Source organism: Podarcis cretensis, assembly GCF_951804945.1.
Source record: "Podarcis cretensis genome assembly, chromosome: 11".
NCBI classification, from domain to species: Eukaryota; Metazoa; Chordata; class Lepidosauria; order Squamata; family Lacertidae; genus Podarcis; species Podarcis cretensis.
In genome coordinates, this window is record NC_137180.1 from 29,109,614 (window position 1) to 29,125,446 (window position 15,833).

The 15,833-nt window shown below is 39.2% G+C and overlaps 1 protein-coding gene across 14 annotated transcripts in view; it reads left to right on the top strand.

Moving 5' to 3' along the window:
- MCTP1 (multiple C2 and transmembrane domain containing 1) overlaps window positions 1-15,833 on the top strand; it is a 187,388-nt gene that overhangs the window by 74,821 nt on the left and 96,734 nt on the right. For 12 of the 14 annotated variants that reach the window (XM_079995387.1, XM_079995384.1, XM_079995386.1 and 9 more), the window contains 4 exons: window positions 261-299; window positions 5,275-5,445; window positions 6,878-7,008; window positions 13,704-13,890. In XM_079995387.1, the coding sequence (XP_079851513.1) occupies window positions 261-299; window positions 5,275-5,445; window positions 6,878-7,008; window positions 13,704-13,890 (528 nt within the window). The remainder of the gene's footprint in view (window positions 1-260; window positions 300-5,274; window positions 5,446-6,877; window positions 7,009-13,703; window positions 13,891-15,833) is intronic. The other 2 variants (XM_079995376.1, XM_079995378.1) reach the window with 1 other exon arrangement.

Below are 15,833 nucleotides of genomic sequence, written 5' to 3' on the forward strand. Positions count from 1 at the left end.
ATTTGTACCTCTTTTTTTATTGATCCCAAACGTCTTCCTATTACTTTATCCTGTTTTTCTTTTTCATCATGAAATAATAGGAGGTTGGCATCTCTCTGAAATGTGCTGTAGTGTGAATGATGCTTGTAGTTTGATTTCAGTCATATGTAGTTGTTTGGAATGTGTTTGGCATTTTTGTATGTGCATTGTTCCTTTGGAAGACAACTGGCCTCCAGTGCAAATAAGTAAAAAGTTATTAAAATGCTCTATTTCATTTGCAGACAATGTTAATGAGGAAGAGTTGGAAAAGATCAAGTAAGGTAATTCTTAGTATGTGGTCTTGAGAAGAACTGTGGTGCTCTATATTGTGTCACTTGAATGGAAAGTTGTGACACATAGACTAGGTCTGCAAAACTCGGTTTATAATTTCGATAATGAGGCCTTTTTAAGTGATAAGGATTTGTTATATAATGCAACACTATTGAACTTCCTTCATCATTGTAGAACACTGAAGTACATCTAACTAGGCAATGGTCTGGGAGATCCGTTTATATTAAGACCTGTTTCATATTTTGTGCTCATTTTTCTTAGTCAACACAACCTAAACTAGTGAATGCATTTTTCATCAGGTGGTAAGGAATTCCAAAAAAGTATGCAGTACAAAATGTAGGGTGAGATCAAATGGAGATCCAATTCTGCAAGCAGAATGAACTCCCAGTTGCATAATGCAGACCCCAGACTCTTCTCTGGAGAGTTTGGTGACCCCCAAAGCACATTTGGAAAACTGAACGGTTTGGAGGTAGGGAAAGAGGAAGGGGAATTTTGTGTGTCTAACACATCACTTCCAGAATTCAGGTTATCTTTTTACATAATGTGGTTTGTAGTATGAACAAGCTTTGAACAGGCAACTAAATATATTCACCTGAATAGGTTGGTGGTTTCGCGTTCTTGCCGCTTCTTGCAAATGATACAAAACACACATGGTTTTATTTAGTTCTAATATTGTGCTGTGAAATATATACGAATTGATCAGTGGATTATAAACTATTAAGTAGTGTGCACACCTGCATACACATTCATTCACCCCTGCATCAAACTTTTCTCATGCTACTTGATTTTTTAAAATTCACTCTTGACATACCGGTAAATAATCTCATGCCATCCAGATGCATAAAATGAAGGCTAAGTTTTGTTACCAGTCCACAGAACCTAATTTAGGAATAAAAATGGTGGTAGGCATGAGTCTTCATCCCTTCATGGTGAAGAATACGAGGTTACGATGAAATATGTCCTATGTCTGCAACCTCTGCTGCACATATTAGATATTTTGCACAACTAGGCAAGGATTCTCAAAGTGCATTATAGCTGCAGCTTCATCTTCGGTATTTGTTGTCAATGCCAAAATGTTGCATTTTTGTTGTGTCGATCTATATAGAGAATATTCCTCAATCTACTTTACTCTGAAGTTGTACGAACACTTGCATATAAGAGTTTGCGAGAGGTTAAACCAGGGATAGCCAACTGGTGCCCTCCAGGTGTTGTTGGACTGCAGCTCCCATCAGGCTCAGGCAGCAAAGCCAGTTATCAGGAATGATGCACTCCAAATGTCATTGTAGTCTTGCAACATCTGGAGGGAGGGACCACATTGGCTTCCCCAGATTAAATAATAGACTTGCTGACTTAAAGCAGAAATAATGAACCTCAGATTTCTGTTCATTTTGGGCTTTTAGAAACATTTTTTTGCAATTGCTGGTACACACTTGCAGGCCTGCTGCTTTTATTTTCATAACATGATCGCTTCTCACTACCACTTACAGAATTCTGTGGAGAAATGGCAGTATTAACTGGGCTTGTTCAATTCCACAGTCATAGCAGCACCTGTTCCAATTACCATTGGTGCCAGTAGTGGTCAGCTCTGGGTTTATCCATGTACAGCCTGGTCTTCAGAGACTCTCTTATATACCTAGCAACCGTCAGGAGGGATTATGGAGAGGGCAAATGCAACTGAGTCGCATTTGTGAGCCAAGCCTTAGAGTTGCTTCCTATTTTACCTTTTGCAAAAGAACATACATTCATCAGTACTCAAAAATGTGCACAAAATGTGCAGAATGTGCGAAATGCACATGAGCTGGCTTTAAATTGTTTGGGAATGGGGTATCTTCCTGTATGAATCTGTCTGTTGGTTATATGACACCCTGCTTTTTATCCCATTTAAAGCGGTTTCCTGGTGAGGACATGAAATGGGGCATCTTCTGTGGCATTCCCTCCTGAAACGTTAAGACTAGTTTTGTTTTATCAGGCCTTTAATTATGATATATATATTTTAATTTTGCCTCTCTCTCTGCCCTTTCAATCACTGTTCTCTTGTGCATGTGAGATGACATAAGGTGGGAGTTTAGCTCCCCCTAGTGGTTGAATGCAAAATCACTGTTCAAAATTCAAATAGGCTTCTGGACTTCCATTCTGCCCAGAAAATAGTTCAGTTGTGCCTTCACCCAGTGGTTGTCATGCACTTTTTTGCAGCTTCGTGGCTCTGTTCTTTATTAATTGTATGTGTGTTAATCCTTCCACCCCACCCAGTTCCCTCTGTCTCCTTCCTGCTGGCTCCTGTTCTCCCCCTCTTAAGGTTTTTTTAAAGCAACAACAAAAAGCCCTGTGTATTTGCTGCTTTGTTCCTCTACTCTGAAGACCAGTCTCAGTCTGGCCCCTGAACCCTCCACTGTCCTAGCTAGTCCTCACCATCCAACCCCCACATCTCTTTTCAAGTCTCAAGTTTACCCCATTCCCACCCAAAACTGTGCTGTAGTTTTCAGTAACTGGCATTCAACTGGCATTCAGCAACTGACATACCACAGACAATTAATTTTTTTTATCTCTTCCATTAAATAAGTGCCTTCTTTTAAGATGCATCTCATATCTCAGGACAGGGAACCTCTTTTGGCTCGTAGAAAATGAGAAATGCTGTCTACCTTAGTGCTGTGGACAACCACAGCGCTATGGTCAGAGAAGTCTCTGCTTGCTGCCTTCTACTGTCAAAGAACTTACCTCTGATCTTAGCACTGTGTTAGCACTACATTGGAAAGAATGCATCTCATCACCTGACATCATATGATGTCAGATGAGTGGAGTTTGCCACATGGCCAAATTCAGAGGCTTAGTGGGCCTTTTAAGACCTGCAGGCTGGTAAAAGAATTGACAGTATTAACTGCTTGTTTAGATACAGACCTCAAAATACAAACATGCAATAAAGATATCCATGTTTACGTGATGAGCTTAAAGTGGCGTAGATTGTGGTTTGTGGATCTAATAATCTACATTGTATTGTAGCTGTGAAAGTGAAGTATCTGATGAAGCAGGTATGATAGCTGGCAATGCTCAAAACATATTGCCAGGGTGTAGAGCAGGATGGACCTCCAAATATTGCTAGACTACAACTCCCATCATTCCTGAAAATTGGCCATGTCGGGTGGGTCTTATGGGAGCCAGAGTCCATAACATCTGGAGGACCAGAGGTTAGCCACTCTTGTGTAGCGCCTCCATGGTTTGTAGCCTGAGCAGTCTCTCATGCTGCAGCTTACTCCTCAATTACTCTACATTTGTCTATTCACTTTGGATTGGAGACTGTGGGGAGTGGGAGGTAGGTGCAGGGAGGAGGAAACTCTATTGTGCAGGTGGAAGAGTAGATTTTTCTGAGTACTGATGTAGCCAGTTGACTGCTAAGGTAGTTTGTGGAGTGAAATTAGTATATCTAGTATATTTCATTCGTTCTGTGTGTAATCAGCTTTTGGGTTGGCAGAAGTGAATTGACAGGTTGAAATGCCAGTAGAAGGGTTTTGGTTTTTGGTTTTGGTTTTGCAAAAAACAACAACCCACCACGACCACTGTTAGGTTATTTCTTTCTGCATCATCATGTGGCCACCCAAGCTGTACTCATAATTCCTAATAGGAGTTTCACTTGGGACATTTTGACATGAAAAGAAACTACTGAAATATAAAAAGAGAATGCTTTAAGATCCAAATGGTGTCTAACCTTTAGAAATAGTGGCACAGAACCAGGTATAACATCCCATCCCATGGAATATTCTTACCCCACCCTGCATTTGGTTTCAGGGACCTAGAAGCCAGCACCAGATCTCCACAAACCCAGTGCTACTAGCCAGTCCATCAGTCAGTGATTAGATAGATGATTGCCCGGGATTGTCTGGAAGCAGTGTGGGTAGCCTTGGTTTAGATGAGTTTCCTTAGGTCAGGAAGAGAATCAGGGCTTCGGGCTGTTTGGTAGATATGATGGGAGAATGGCAAGCTTGTTGAAAGGATTGCCATCTAGTTGCCTTCCCTGCATGCTACATTGCTAACGAGACTGGGGAAGCTAGGCTCTAGAGATAACATGGGGAACTCTTAATGGACAACCAACCAAGCAAGCCTGTATGATTTGGAGGTTTCTTTCTGGATCATAGCTGGTGGTAGCCCTTTCATCTCCCCCTGCCTCAGGAAAAGGGAAATTAGTGGCAGCCAGCTCTGCCTCTTAAGGGACTGTACTGTGTACAGTGATGTGGTAGCCAAAAGGGAAAAGAAATCAATGTTATCTAATGAAACCATAGTCTGTATAGGGGTGTACATACACATAAGGTTATAATGCCCAGCAGAATGTGAATAATTTTGAATTGACCAGCGTGCTGGTGGTCTGAAAGCACCATGGTCTGGAAGTGCATGGGATCTAATCTTGAAAAGGGAAAAGGCAACCGGGTATAGATTACCTATGATAGGTATAGCCAACATGTTGCCCTCCAGATGCCACTGGACCTCAACTTCTATTACCCCCAGCCAGCATGGCCAGCGGTCATGAATTATGGAAGTTGTAGTCCAGCATCATCTAGAGCAGTGTTTCCCAACCTTGGGCCTCCAGCTGTTTTTGAACTACAATTCCCATCATCCCTGACCACTTTTGCTTGCTAGCTACGGATGATGGGAGTTGTAGGCCAAAAACATCTGGAGGCCCAAGGTTGGGAAACACTGATCTAGAGAGCACCATGTTGGGTTTCCTCTGATAATTCATGGCTACATAAGCAGACAATGTACTGATGAGTTATGCCCTATCACTATAAAAATGATGATCACACTGTGCCAATTTGGCAGGGAAATCCAAGTTGAATACATTTTTTTAATTTGTTCTTTGTAAGTTTTTGGGTATTCACTTATGCACTTTCTTTAAATAGCCATTCAGGTGGGAAGCAAATCACGGGGTTATGGTTTGCTTGTGCTCTAGCTAAATCAAAGTTCTCTCTATGCCTAAAGTTTCAGACCCAGAGTATACGTCTGTCAGACCTGCACAGAAAAGCTCAGCTGTGGAGAGGGATAGTCAGTGTCACTTTGATTGAAGGTCGTGAACTCAAAGCCATGGATCCAAACGGGCTCAGTGATCCCTATGTGAAATTCCGACTGGGACACCAGAAGTACAAGAGTAAGGTAACTTTGTTGAACTGTTATTCCAAATGGTGGTGGTTTTAAATGTATTTGCAGCATTTTAAGTGTTAAACAGAGTCACAGAATAATTCTTCAGACTGCCAAACTGAAATCCGAGGATTCTTGTTCAATCAACAACGTTGTAGCTGTAGTAGACCTAAATCTTAGACAGGCCTAGCCAACATGAAGCTCTCCAAATACAATTGTCATCACCTGCAACCATTGACCATGTTAGCTCAGGCTGATGGGAACTGTAGTACACAAGATCTGCATGTTTTATATGTCTAATAGGGATTTCAAGTTTTTCTTTTTAAACCGCAGACACTCGGGCCTCTGTGTACTTACGTTGAAACTCTCTTGAGCTTCAAACTGGTTTGCCATGGATAGGATTCTGTAGTTCAAGAACCATATCCCTGAGCTACACTGGATGTATGCACCTAGCTTTATGGTTCTTGAACAGTGACCCTAGTTCTAAAAGGACATTTGGGTCTAGACTAGACAGGATCTAGTACAGTCAAACTTTGGTTGTCAAATGTAATCCATTCCGGAAGCCCGTTCAGCTTCTGAAATGTTCAACAACCAGGTCAGTTGGCTGCAAAAGCTTCCTGCACTCAAGCAGAAGCTGTATCGGATATTCAGCTTCTGAAAAAGGTTTGACAACCGGAGCATTTACTTCCGGGTTTTTGGCGTTCGGGAGGTGAAACGTTCCAAAATGAAGGCGTTCAGGAGCCAAGGTTTAACTGTGTATTACTTTAGTTATACCCAAGAAAAAATTGTTTCTTGAAGCTTTGGGGAGCTAGACTGGGGATAGGTGGTCTTCTGATTATTGTTTATATGAAATTAGTTTTTTAAAAAATATATACAGTATATTACTTTGTATGGATAAGCACTCTTTTGTTGAAAGCCTGTTTATGAATATTACAAACAAACAAAAATTATGCTGAGAAAAGGAATTCTGTGAAGGAAGGCATAGCATTTGTTACATTTTACCTGTATTCTTCAGGAAAGGTATGGTGGGGGAAGTCATGCTTGAGTCTATGCCTTTTAAAAGACCAGGCAAGAAACAATATAGAAACTCAGCAAACCAATTTCTTTTCCTGTGCAAATGGTAAAAAGAACTGGTATATGCTGTAGCTAATCATTTTATCCTGTTACTTTTTAAAAGGTAGCTTTGCAGAATTTTTATCAGTAAGAAACTGACTTTATTAGCGTACATCTAAGGGAACATTTTAGGGAACCTGAAAAAATTCTAAAATCATACTTTGCAGAAAAGCATACTATATTTAATCTTTAGTGTACCTTATTTCCTACATAAACATTTGAAAATGTCTGATGAAGCTGTTGGTTTGCTGAACTATTTCTTAACTATACCAAAAGAATATTCTGTTGTTCCAGGAGGTGCAAGTTTCCATAACTCCCTTTACATTTTTTCCAGATTATGCCAAAAACTTTGAATCCTCAGTGGAGAGAACAATTTGACTTGCATCTCTATGAGGAACGAGGTGGAATTATTGATATTACAGTGTGGGACAAAGATGCTGGCAAAAAGGATGATTTTATTGGCAGGTTTGTCTAATTACAAGCAACTTGTATTCAGAGAATGAGAAATTATTATTTTATTTATTTGTTTGTTAATTTTCTATACTGCCCTTCATCTGGGCACCACGGGGCAATTTACAATATAAAAACACAAAAATGCACAACACAGTAACAAACAAAAACCAAAAAAGCTCCTCATACACAGTTTAACTAGATTGACTCCAACTACAAAATTGAGGCTGCTGAACAGACTCTTGGGCTGGGGTGTTGTTTAGGGGTTTTTGTTGAGTGTCTGTTTTTTGCTGCTTTTATTGATATATAGTATCTTTTTAAGATCTTATTATGATTTATGTAGAAATTGTTTTAATTTGTTTGTTTACCTTTTGATGTTTTATTGATTGCTTATGACTACTTTTCTCCGCCTGAAGATGTCTCGCAAGGCAGCTGGTAAGGATTTCTCCTCGGGGTTTACCCTTGAAGTCTTTCTCACAAAGGCCACTTTGGTGCTGCAAACACAGCAAAAACAATACAGGAGGCAACAGCAGTATGACTCATTTCATTATGTTTGTAATTCCCCCCCCCCCATGTTGTAGGCTGCCTTGAGATGCTTTCAACATGCAGCATACAAATAAAATTATGTATGTAACGTAGAAGGCCAAAGATTGTTTAATTAGAGAGGGTGAAGATTTGAATTGATATTGCAAACTGCCCTGTGATCCATGGATGAAAGGCGGTATAGAAATTTAATAACTAATAATAATAGCAATGAATGATAATAATGGCAGTGATTTCATATACACTTGTGCTACTTTTTATGGGGGGGGCACCCTAGAAATTATCTCTTGTTGACTTTTTCCATTTTATATGGGAAGAAATTTCCTTGACCAGTAGGTGGCAGATCACACCAGCTGAAAGATGTCATTTTTCAAAACTCAGTTACAAAAGAATCAAGATGCAGGAAGTTCCACTGATGACATTTGAAGAGGGAAAGATGATTGGCTATTTTGTCATGACGACCGTTCATATGCTTGAGTGAAGTTGTTCAAAGCAGTCTGCTTTGTTCAAAGCAATATTTTTGACAAGGAGGATTGTTTGAATGAGTGTCTATCTCTCTTCCAAGGGAACACACAAGAATCACAGGATCTGTGTGGTGGTTTTTTGCACTTTCCCAAACCATGCTTGTTGTGCTGCTTATGGTTTCTACACCTGGGTTCAGCATGATAACCTTGAAGGCTAGGCTTTCCTAGGTCACTATGGTCAGTGAAGTGATAGGTAGTGAGGAGTCACAAATGTCTCTCACAGAAGCAAACTTACCAACAACAACACGTGTGGTAGAGGTCGCCATTGTAGTTCCTCTGTGTAGGGTTCCGTCAGTTTAACAATTGATAGAGGTTACTAGAAGCAATGCTTTATATACTATTGCTGGATAGTTGTTAGTAAAATTGCTTACTGATTTGTTGTTGTTGTTGTTTACTCCCACCACACCTGCTGTGGAGCTAAGTGGGCAGCCTGGAGATGGAGAGCTTATTAGTAAGAAGGTAGGCAAGGAAAATAGTCTGTCGCTAAGCAGAGGGGGGAAGGAGGGTCTGCAAAATAGCCAGTGAGCATAGCTTTCTTACTGTTCTTTCCTTGTATGTCTACAGCCAGATGGGTAGCTGGATGGAGCAATGAAACACTAGGATTAAGCCAGGATAGCTGGTCCATACAAATAAATATAAATAAACATTTATTTATATCCTGCCCTCCCCTGCCGAAGTCTGGCTCAGGGCGGCTAACATCAAATATATAACATTGGTATAAAATCAAACAATAAATTACTTCCTAAAAACAGGTCAGAATCAAATTAAAGGCTAATTACTGCTTCCCGTAGTGTTAGGGTTGAACAGTAAGTGCTCAGTGACCAAACATGGTTAATGCATGGCAAGATTCACAGGCCAACGTTGTTACAGATTATGTTACAGATCTGTTAGCTGCAAACAAGTTATAGGTTTGAGCAAACAAACCATGGCTAAGCTAAACAAGCAATGGTTTTACATTGTGTCCAAATGCAGCCATTGGGCATGGGCATGGCTGTTAGTTCAAATACTAAGTATGGTTGAAAGGTATTTTATACATGAGGACTGTTAACTGGTTATCCCTTGTTTTCTGCTACTCCCTATTGACCTGTTCTATCAGTGTGTGCATGCATCTGTGTGTTTGTGTGTTTAATCTGGGAATTAAACACACTGTGAATTATTCACACTGTGAATAATGTAAACATCATGACTGTTGTTTTTTTCATTTCAAATTTTTACCGTTTTGAAGTAACAGCCTGAGCACAGCCTCTTAATATTGTTATCCACTCTTGTGTTGTTAGTAGGCTTTAATGGTCGAAGCTCTATTTTAAAAGCTATGAGCTGGAATTTCATCTTTTAGAATGAATTTTCTATAATTTATACATACGGTTAAAGGTCTGAAACATCCTGCCTGTTTGCCATGAACTTAATTTTCATGCAGTACATAAGGCCAGTCTTGACTGCTCATTATGCTTTGGAGAACAGCTTTTTGCTGTTACTCGAACAGTGTTTCTTCCTGGGCATGTTGAATTCTCAGGTGTTTTACCAGGCTGCTTTCCTATCCACTACCTCATGCAATTTTATTATTAGTATTCCTGTAGTTGCTTAAGAGCTTCAGAGAGAATCTCCATTCCCATGCAACCATAACAGTGTGAGAGGCGCCTTCCTAATCCTAGCAGTTCTCCATTGCTTACCCTTTTTTTGGCTCCATTGTTATAATGGATCCAGTGGGGCTAGAGAGACTTTGCTTGTGTTGCACAAATGCTGATATGTGGCAATTGCTAGTTCCTGGCTCTAGCACTAGGGAATAGATGGTGCTGAAGCAGAGTTACACCAGTTATTTTCCAGTTTTGTTTCTACCCTCATCCATTTGTGCATCTCAAGCACTTATTCTATCATCGGTAAAAGATGGGTCATCCTAAACCTTTTGCTTTCCAGTCTCTTGGCCGCCTTCTCCTGTCAGTTCCTTTTCTCTTTTATGTCAAGTACAGTACCAGCAGTGTTTCCACTGTAGTCTTATGGCACTTTGTTGTGAGAAAAACAGACTTTTTGTCAGGTAGGTAAATAGTTCAAATGGAGCCTCATTCCAAACCCTTGTTATTTTTTATTTTATTTTTAAGTATTGGGGATGTCTCCTGCCCTGAAGAACAGCCCTCACCTTTTGTACAGTCAGTGTCAGCATAAATTACTGTGCCCACAAAAACATAATAATGGATAGCTATGCAGCCCAAAGAATATAGCCAAAAAGTGTGGCCATATTATGGCAATTGTGAAACATACATCTCCACTTGCATTGTCTTTTAGGCACCTAATTTTCATCTGCTAATATTGAAGTAAAATTTTCAAATGAAGGAGACTGTCTTAATCTCCATGTAATTATTTAACTTTCTGTCACCTGTGCTTTTGAACAATCGTGACTCTGCCACCTATACAATGATAAGCTAATAAATCCTTGTGATTGTTATAAATTTAACACGTAAGAGTAATCTGGCCAAATTGGCTGCTGACAGCTGCAATATATTTCCGGGAATGAGTGCTGTCGGTGAACAAGTTGTTTCAGCGAGCATACAGGATAAGTAAAATCCCATGTTGTGTAATTTTATTCTCTTGGAGTTATTTACAGTCCCATACTGCAGGATTTATAGTGTTGTTTATTAGCAGGAAACCATGCATGTTCATCTTCAAAATGACATTGATTTTTGCTCATATTTTTATGTCGAGGAATTACTGGTGACTGATTCATTTTCATTTTCTGTGAGTCATCACTGTTCATTTTCAATAGCTGGGAGCTCTCTCTGCATTTTGGCAAAATGTGTGACACATTCGTATTGTGTGTAGCGGGGTGTGTGTGTGTGTGAGGTGAAATAATCACAGACCACCATTAAATTTAACTGGTTTAGAAGTGTATTTCTATTTGAACAAGGTCTTGCATCATTTTTGTCCGACTTAACCTACTGTAAAGGCTGTGGGAACCTATGCTGAAATAAGATTAATCACCCCATTTCCCCCTGCACTGTACATACTCTGTTGTTACGGTTTTACTACAGTACCATTTTCAGAGCAGAGGCTTTTGGCACACACATGAATGGAGTATGAAATGTGGCTGTTTCATATGAATTATCTCACAATTGTTCAATAACAATTGTTATTGAACAATTGTTCAATAATTGTTTAAGGTATTGTTGTTCAATACCTTAAAATGAGCCTTGAGCATTGCTGCATCAGGGCTCACCCCCCCCCCATTTGTTTGATGTTACAGGTGTTTTCCACTTAGGATCAGTGATTTACTCCAGCTGAGTGGGGCAACCACTTATAGAAGGCAGGTGACAGACCTGTTCTATGTTCTGAATATATGCAAGTATTCTTTCAGGTTTTTTCTGGACAATTAAACAAGCAGAAATTTGTTGCTAAGAATGCATACTAAAGACAAAAATCCACTTGCTCTTAGTGCTCTGCTGTTTTGAAATGTGCCTTTGAATCTATCCAAGAAAATAAATATGGCTGTTGGGAACTTCGGTGAACCCGTCCTCTCTTTGCCCAGGTGTGTCCTACCTACGTTCAGCAATGGGTAAAAGACTGATCCTTGATATTTATTCACAAACCCCTTCCTATAGAAATTTTAGTGTGAAAAGAAACTTGTGTGTATGTGTGCAAGTACAAATGCATAAGCACGCCAAATGGTCCATGTACAGGCTTCACTGCATATAAATTTTTTTTTATGCCAGGCAGGGCAGCCAATCAAAGTGTCATCAATTTCAGAATATTTAAGAATATAATTTTTTTTAAAAAATTAATTCAATGATATGCTGCACATGAACACTTACCAGTTAATCTCCCTTGAAAAATAATGTTTGACTTCAGCCTGGTAGAGAAAAGGTGCAAAGTTTCACCATATATGCTGTAAAAAAGACACATGACCATGTCATCGATTCCTTATTTTAATAGATTTGGGTTTTTTCCCCTGTTGAACTGTATTTGATGTGCTCTTCAGGTGGATCGGTGCATATAAACACTTGGCTATGATTCTGAGTCGTGGAGGCTATGCTGTACTGTGTTTATATTATACATTTATTCTATGCTTCATGTTAATGGAAGTTCATTGTTCTTCCAGGCTTTTATGTTAGTTTTTAATATTCAGGGTTTCTATTATGTCTGCTTTGTTTAAGGATAGGATGGTCCTGTGCTGATTTGTCTGGCATGTTTTCTATTCGCCTCCTCCTCTCCAGCTGTACTAAGGCACTCCCAGTTAAATATACTACAAGTAGGTGTCCCAAATTGCCCTTGACCCTATTCTGTAAAATAACTAACAGAGTGATTAATCCATTGCTGGTGTCCAGACATCTTTTCTGATTAACAAGTAGAGCCTACCTTGTTTACATGCTTGCAGCTGAAAACAACAACTTGCCTTTCAGAGGGAGGTTTAGAGATGGGAAAATCTGTTCATTTTGGTTTCTCTCTCTTTTTTCCCTATGCTTAAGTTCAGTTCCGGATCAGTTGGTGTTTTTATATCATTGTTATGAACTTTCTGTAGCATTTTAGTGCATTTAGTGCATATTATTAGTCTCATAATATATACGTCTTTGTATGCACTTTTGTCTAATGTACACATTTTTGCAATATGTAAAATAGTTTTGTCTGTTATGTCATCAACAGATGCATTTTTTTATGGGCAGTCTACTCCAATATGCATTTTTGTATATGTTACTTTGCTGAAGAATTTCAGCGACTGTTTCAATTCTCATATTGTTTCAAAAAGTGTGGGTTAAAAGGTTCACCTGAAATGCAAACTGAATAAACTTTCTCCACCATTCGTATCCGCAAGCTGTTCAAACAGTTAAACCTTATTTGGTAATGCGGACGGGAGAGTTTCTCTTGGTTTGATTTGGAACTAGGCTTGGGAAACCAAGCTACCATCACCAAATTAAACTATCAGGAAATTGCTTAGATTTCCAAATTCAGAGGCTTTTTGTGCTTCCGGTGCTGACATCCAGAGCACAAAAAGCTGTCTGTCCTTTTCCCTTCCATCTTCTTAGCTTTCTTCCTCCCTGCCCTAGCACCAGTAATGCTGCAACACAAGGATAGATAGAGATGCACAAAATTGGAATATGACCCAAGATTAAAATGGTACTTGGTTCAGAATACAGTAGAGCATTACAACTTAGATATGTATTTTGATGGATTTCGCTGACATCCCTAAAGAATTTAAGACATTAGCTGAGTTGGTTAGAGTGTGAGGCTCATAATACCAAGGTTGCAGATTTGATCATTGTACAGGCCAGCTGCATATTCTTGCATTGCGGGGGGGGGGGGGGTTGGGGTTGGGGTTGGGGGGTTGGACTAGATGACCCTTAGGATCCCCTCCAATTCTATTATTCTGTTATTTGGGTAAGAAAGGCGCAATATTTCAGTACTAGCATTGTGCCTTTTGAGCGTTTTTCGCTTCAAAAGCAGCTATATAATTTAGTGTATTTATATATAAGGAAGAAGAAGTTGTGTTGTCTGTCTTATGACGGAATGAGTTGAACAGCAAAAGAACAGGGTCTTGAAATACTGCCTTCTAAACCCCGGGACGGCTGCCTTTGTTTGTGTTTTGCATAGCCGAGTGCGTGTCATTCCACACTGCTCTTGCGAAGGAAGCCACATGCTAATCAAAACATTTGTTTCTAGGTGCCAGGTTGACCTGTCGACCCTGAGCAAAGAGCAAACTCATAAGCTGGAGTTGCCTCTGGAGGAAGGGGAAGGCTTTCTGGTATTGCTGGTCACCTTGACTGCCTCAGCTGCAGTCAGCATCGCTGACCTCCCAATCAATGCCCTGGAGGACCTAAAGGAACAGGAAGAAATACTAAAGAGATATGTATGTAGTGCCTCTCTCTTGCTCTTGCTACGTATGATTGCAAATGTGAAAAACCATGAACTGTATATTCCGCGATGAATGGGGGAAATGGCCTGTTACCCTTAAAAACCCATCCAAGCTGATGCTTTTTCAGAATGTTTATTTAGTACTACAGATTTATACTAGCCAAGTTAATATCTGCAAGTAATGCTGTTTATAATATCCCAGTGCATTGCCCTAAAGATTATTCTGTTGGTTCTTGCCAATTAGTTTTTGTTCAGTGCTTTTCAGTTCCAGTCACCACGTGAATTTACTTCGTTGCTGTTCTTAAATGAAAATTTAGTGCCATAATTAAAAAGTTATGCCACTGATTACCCCCCCAACAGTAAGTCAGATAGCTTTAAGAGTCCAATAAATAAATGGACCAACTTTGCTATTGTTTAGAGAGTGTTATGATAGGTTTTTCCTTCGTTAATGCATAAGAATGGTGGTATGACCCTGCGTAAAAATAATTGTGCTAAATTTTAAAATTGTGCTCAGATATTTTGAAAACAAATATTTCCCAGCATCCTCATAGCATGTCGGCTTCTGTGTAGTTTTGGTAAAGCAACAGCAAGGGGAGCTCTTACTCCAGCATTTATGAATACTGAACTCACTAAAACTGACTTACTAGACACAAAGAATAAAGAAGAAAGCTATTTTCACCTAAAATTACAAAGCTTTTATTGTACAGTGCTGCCAGGTGTTTAGAGGGCTTCTCTAGACACTCTGCCATTAAACCCAAGCTCTGACTAACAAAGGGCTGTTTAATTTTTTTTTATTTTAAAATATTCCTATTCCCTTGCTGACATCCTTTCAATAACTGAATTTAATAAAGATGTACCTTATCAGGCTCTGCAGATAACATGAAGTGCTAGTACTAATGCTGTACAATATTCTTCAAACAGATTAGCAGGATGTGCGCTTCAGCAAATTTATTCTACCTATCTCCACTGAATCAGCTGTCTGCTGATGCTTGTACAAATCATACACCAATAGTGTTATCATAAACACAGTTTAATAGAGGTGACTTAGCAAGGCTAAACATTATATTTCCTAAACCAACTGAGAGCTAAGATACAGTGTACTATGCCTGAAAACTAATAATTACGAGTATTATTTCAGATTTTGGTATCAACCAAGACAGACTGGTCTGTCAGACTACATCTTAATAGATATAATGCATTTCTGATGGATTAATTGCAGTGATACACATTTTGATACCAAGTAGTGAGAATAATATTTTTTCTCCATTATCAGGTTAATATGAAACAAGTGATACTGACGATACTGATAATTTTATAACACCACAGAAATATTGTCATATATTTCACAACTTTTTTGAACCTTGAGCCATTTTTTTTACCCCCAGAATTGTGTCTCTAGTGTTGTTGGTATAAAAACAGGATTGCATTCTGTAAAAAAGAAAAAGAAAAAAGCCTGGCCTGTCAATTTATCACATTGGTTATTTCAGGCATTGTTATGTTTACTTACAAACTTAACTACCCTTTTCCCCAACATGACCCATACATACATAGCTTCAGAAAGACAAATTAAAGAACACAGTATTGCACAGTATTTGTGGAACTCTTGCCATTCCTATATGTTGTCACCTGTTTTATTTCCAGCGTTCGTGCTGCCACCCTTTTAGGGAATATACAGTGAACTATTACTGTGCAGCTAGAAAGATTCAGGAATCCTTTTATCATCTTTATTTTATAGATTTTTTAAAGCTTTCCTAAAGAGACTTTTCCATTTTAAAATGTATTTTGTGTCTATTCTTGAGACAGAAACCAGTAAATGAGCTGACCTTGCCATCAGATCAAATAGCCTTGCAAAATGACTCTATTACTGTCATTTAACCATTTGTAGCTGAACATCAGAGCCCTGCAAATTAAACAGGCATTACTGTTTGAACCATTATT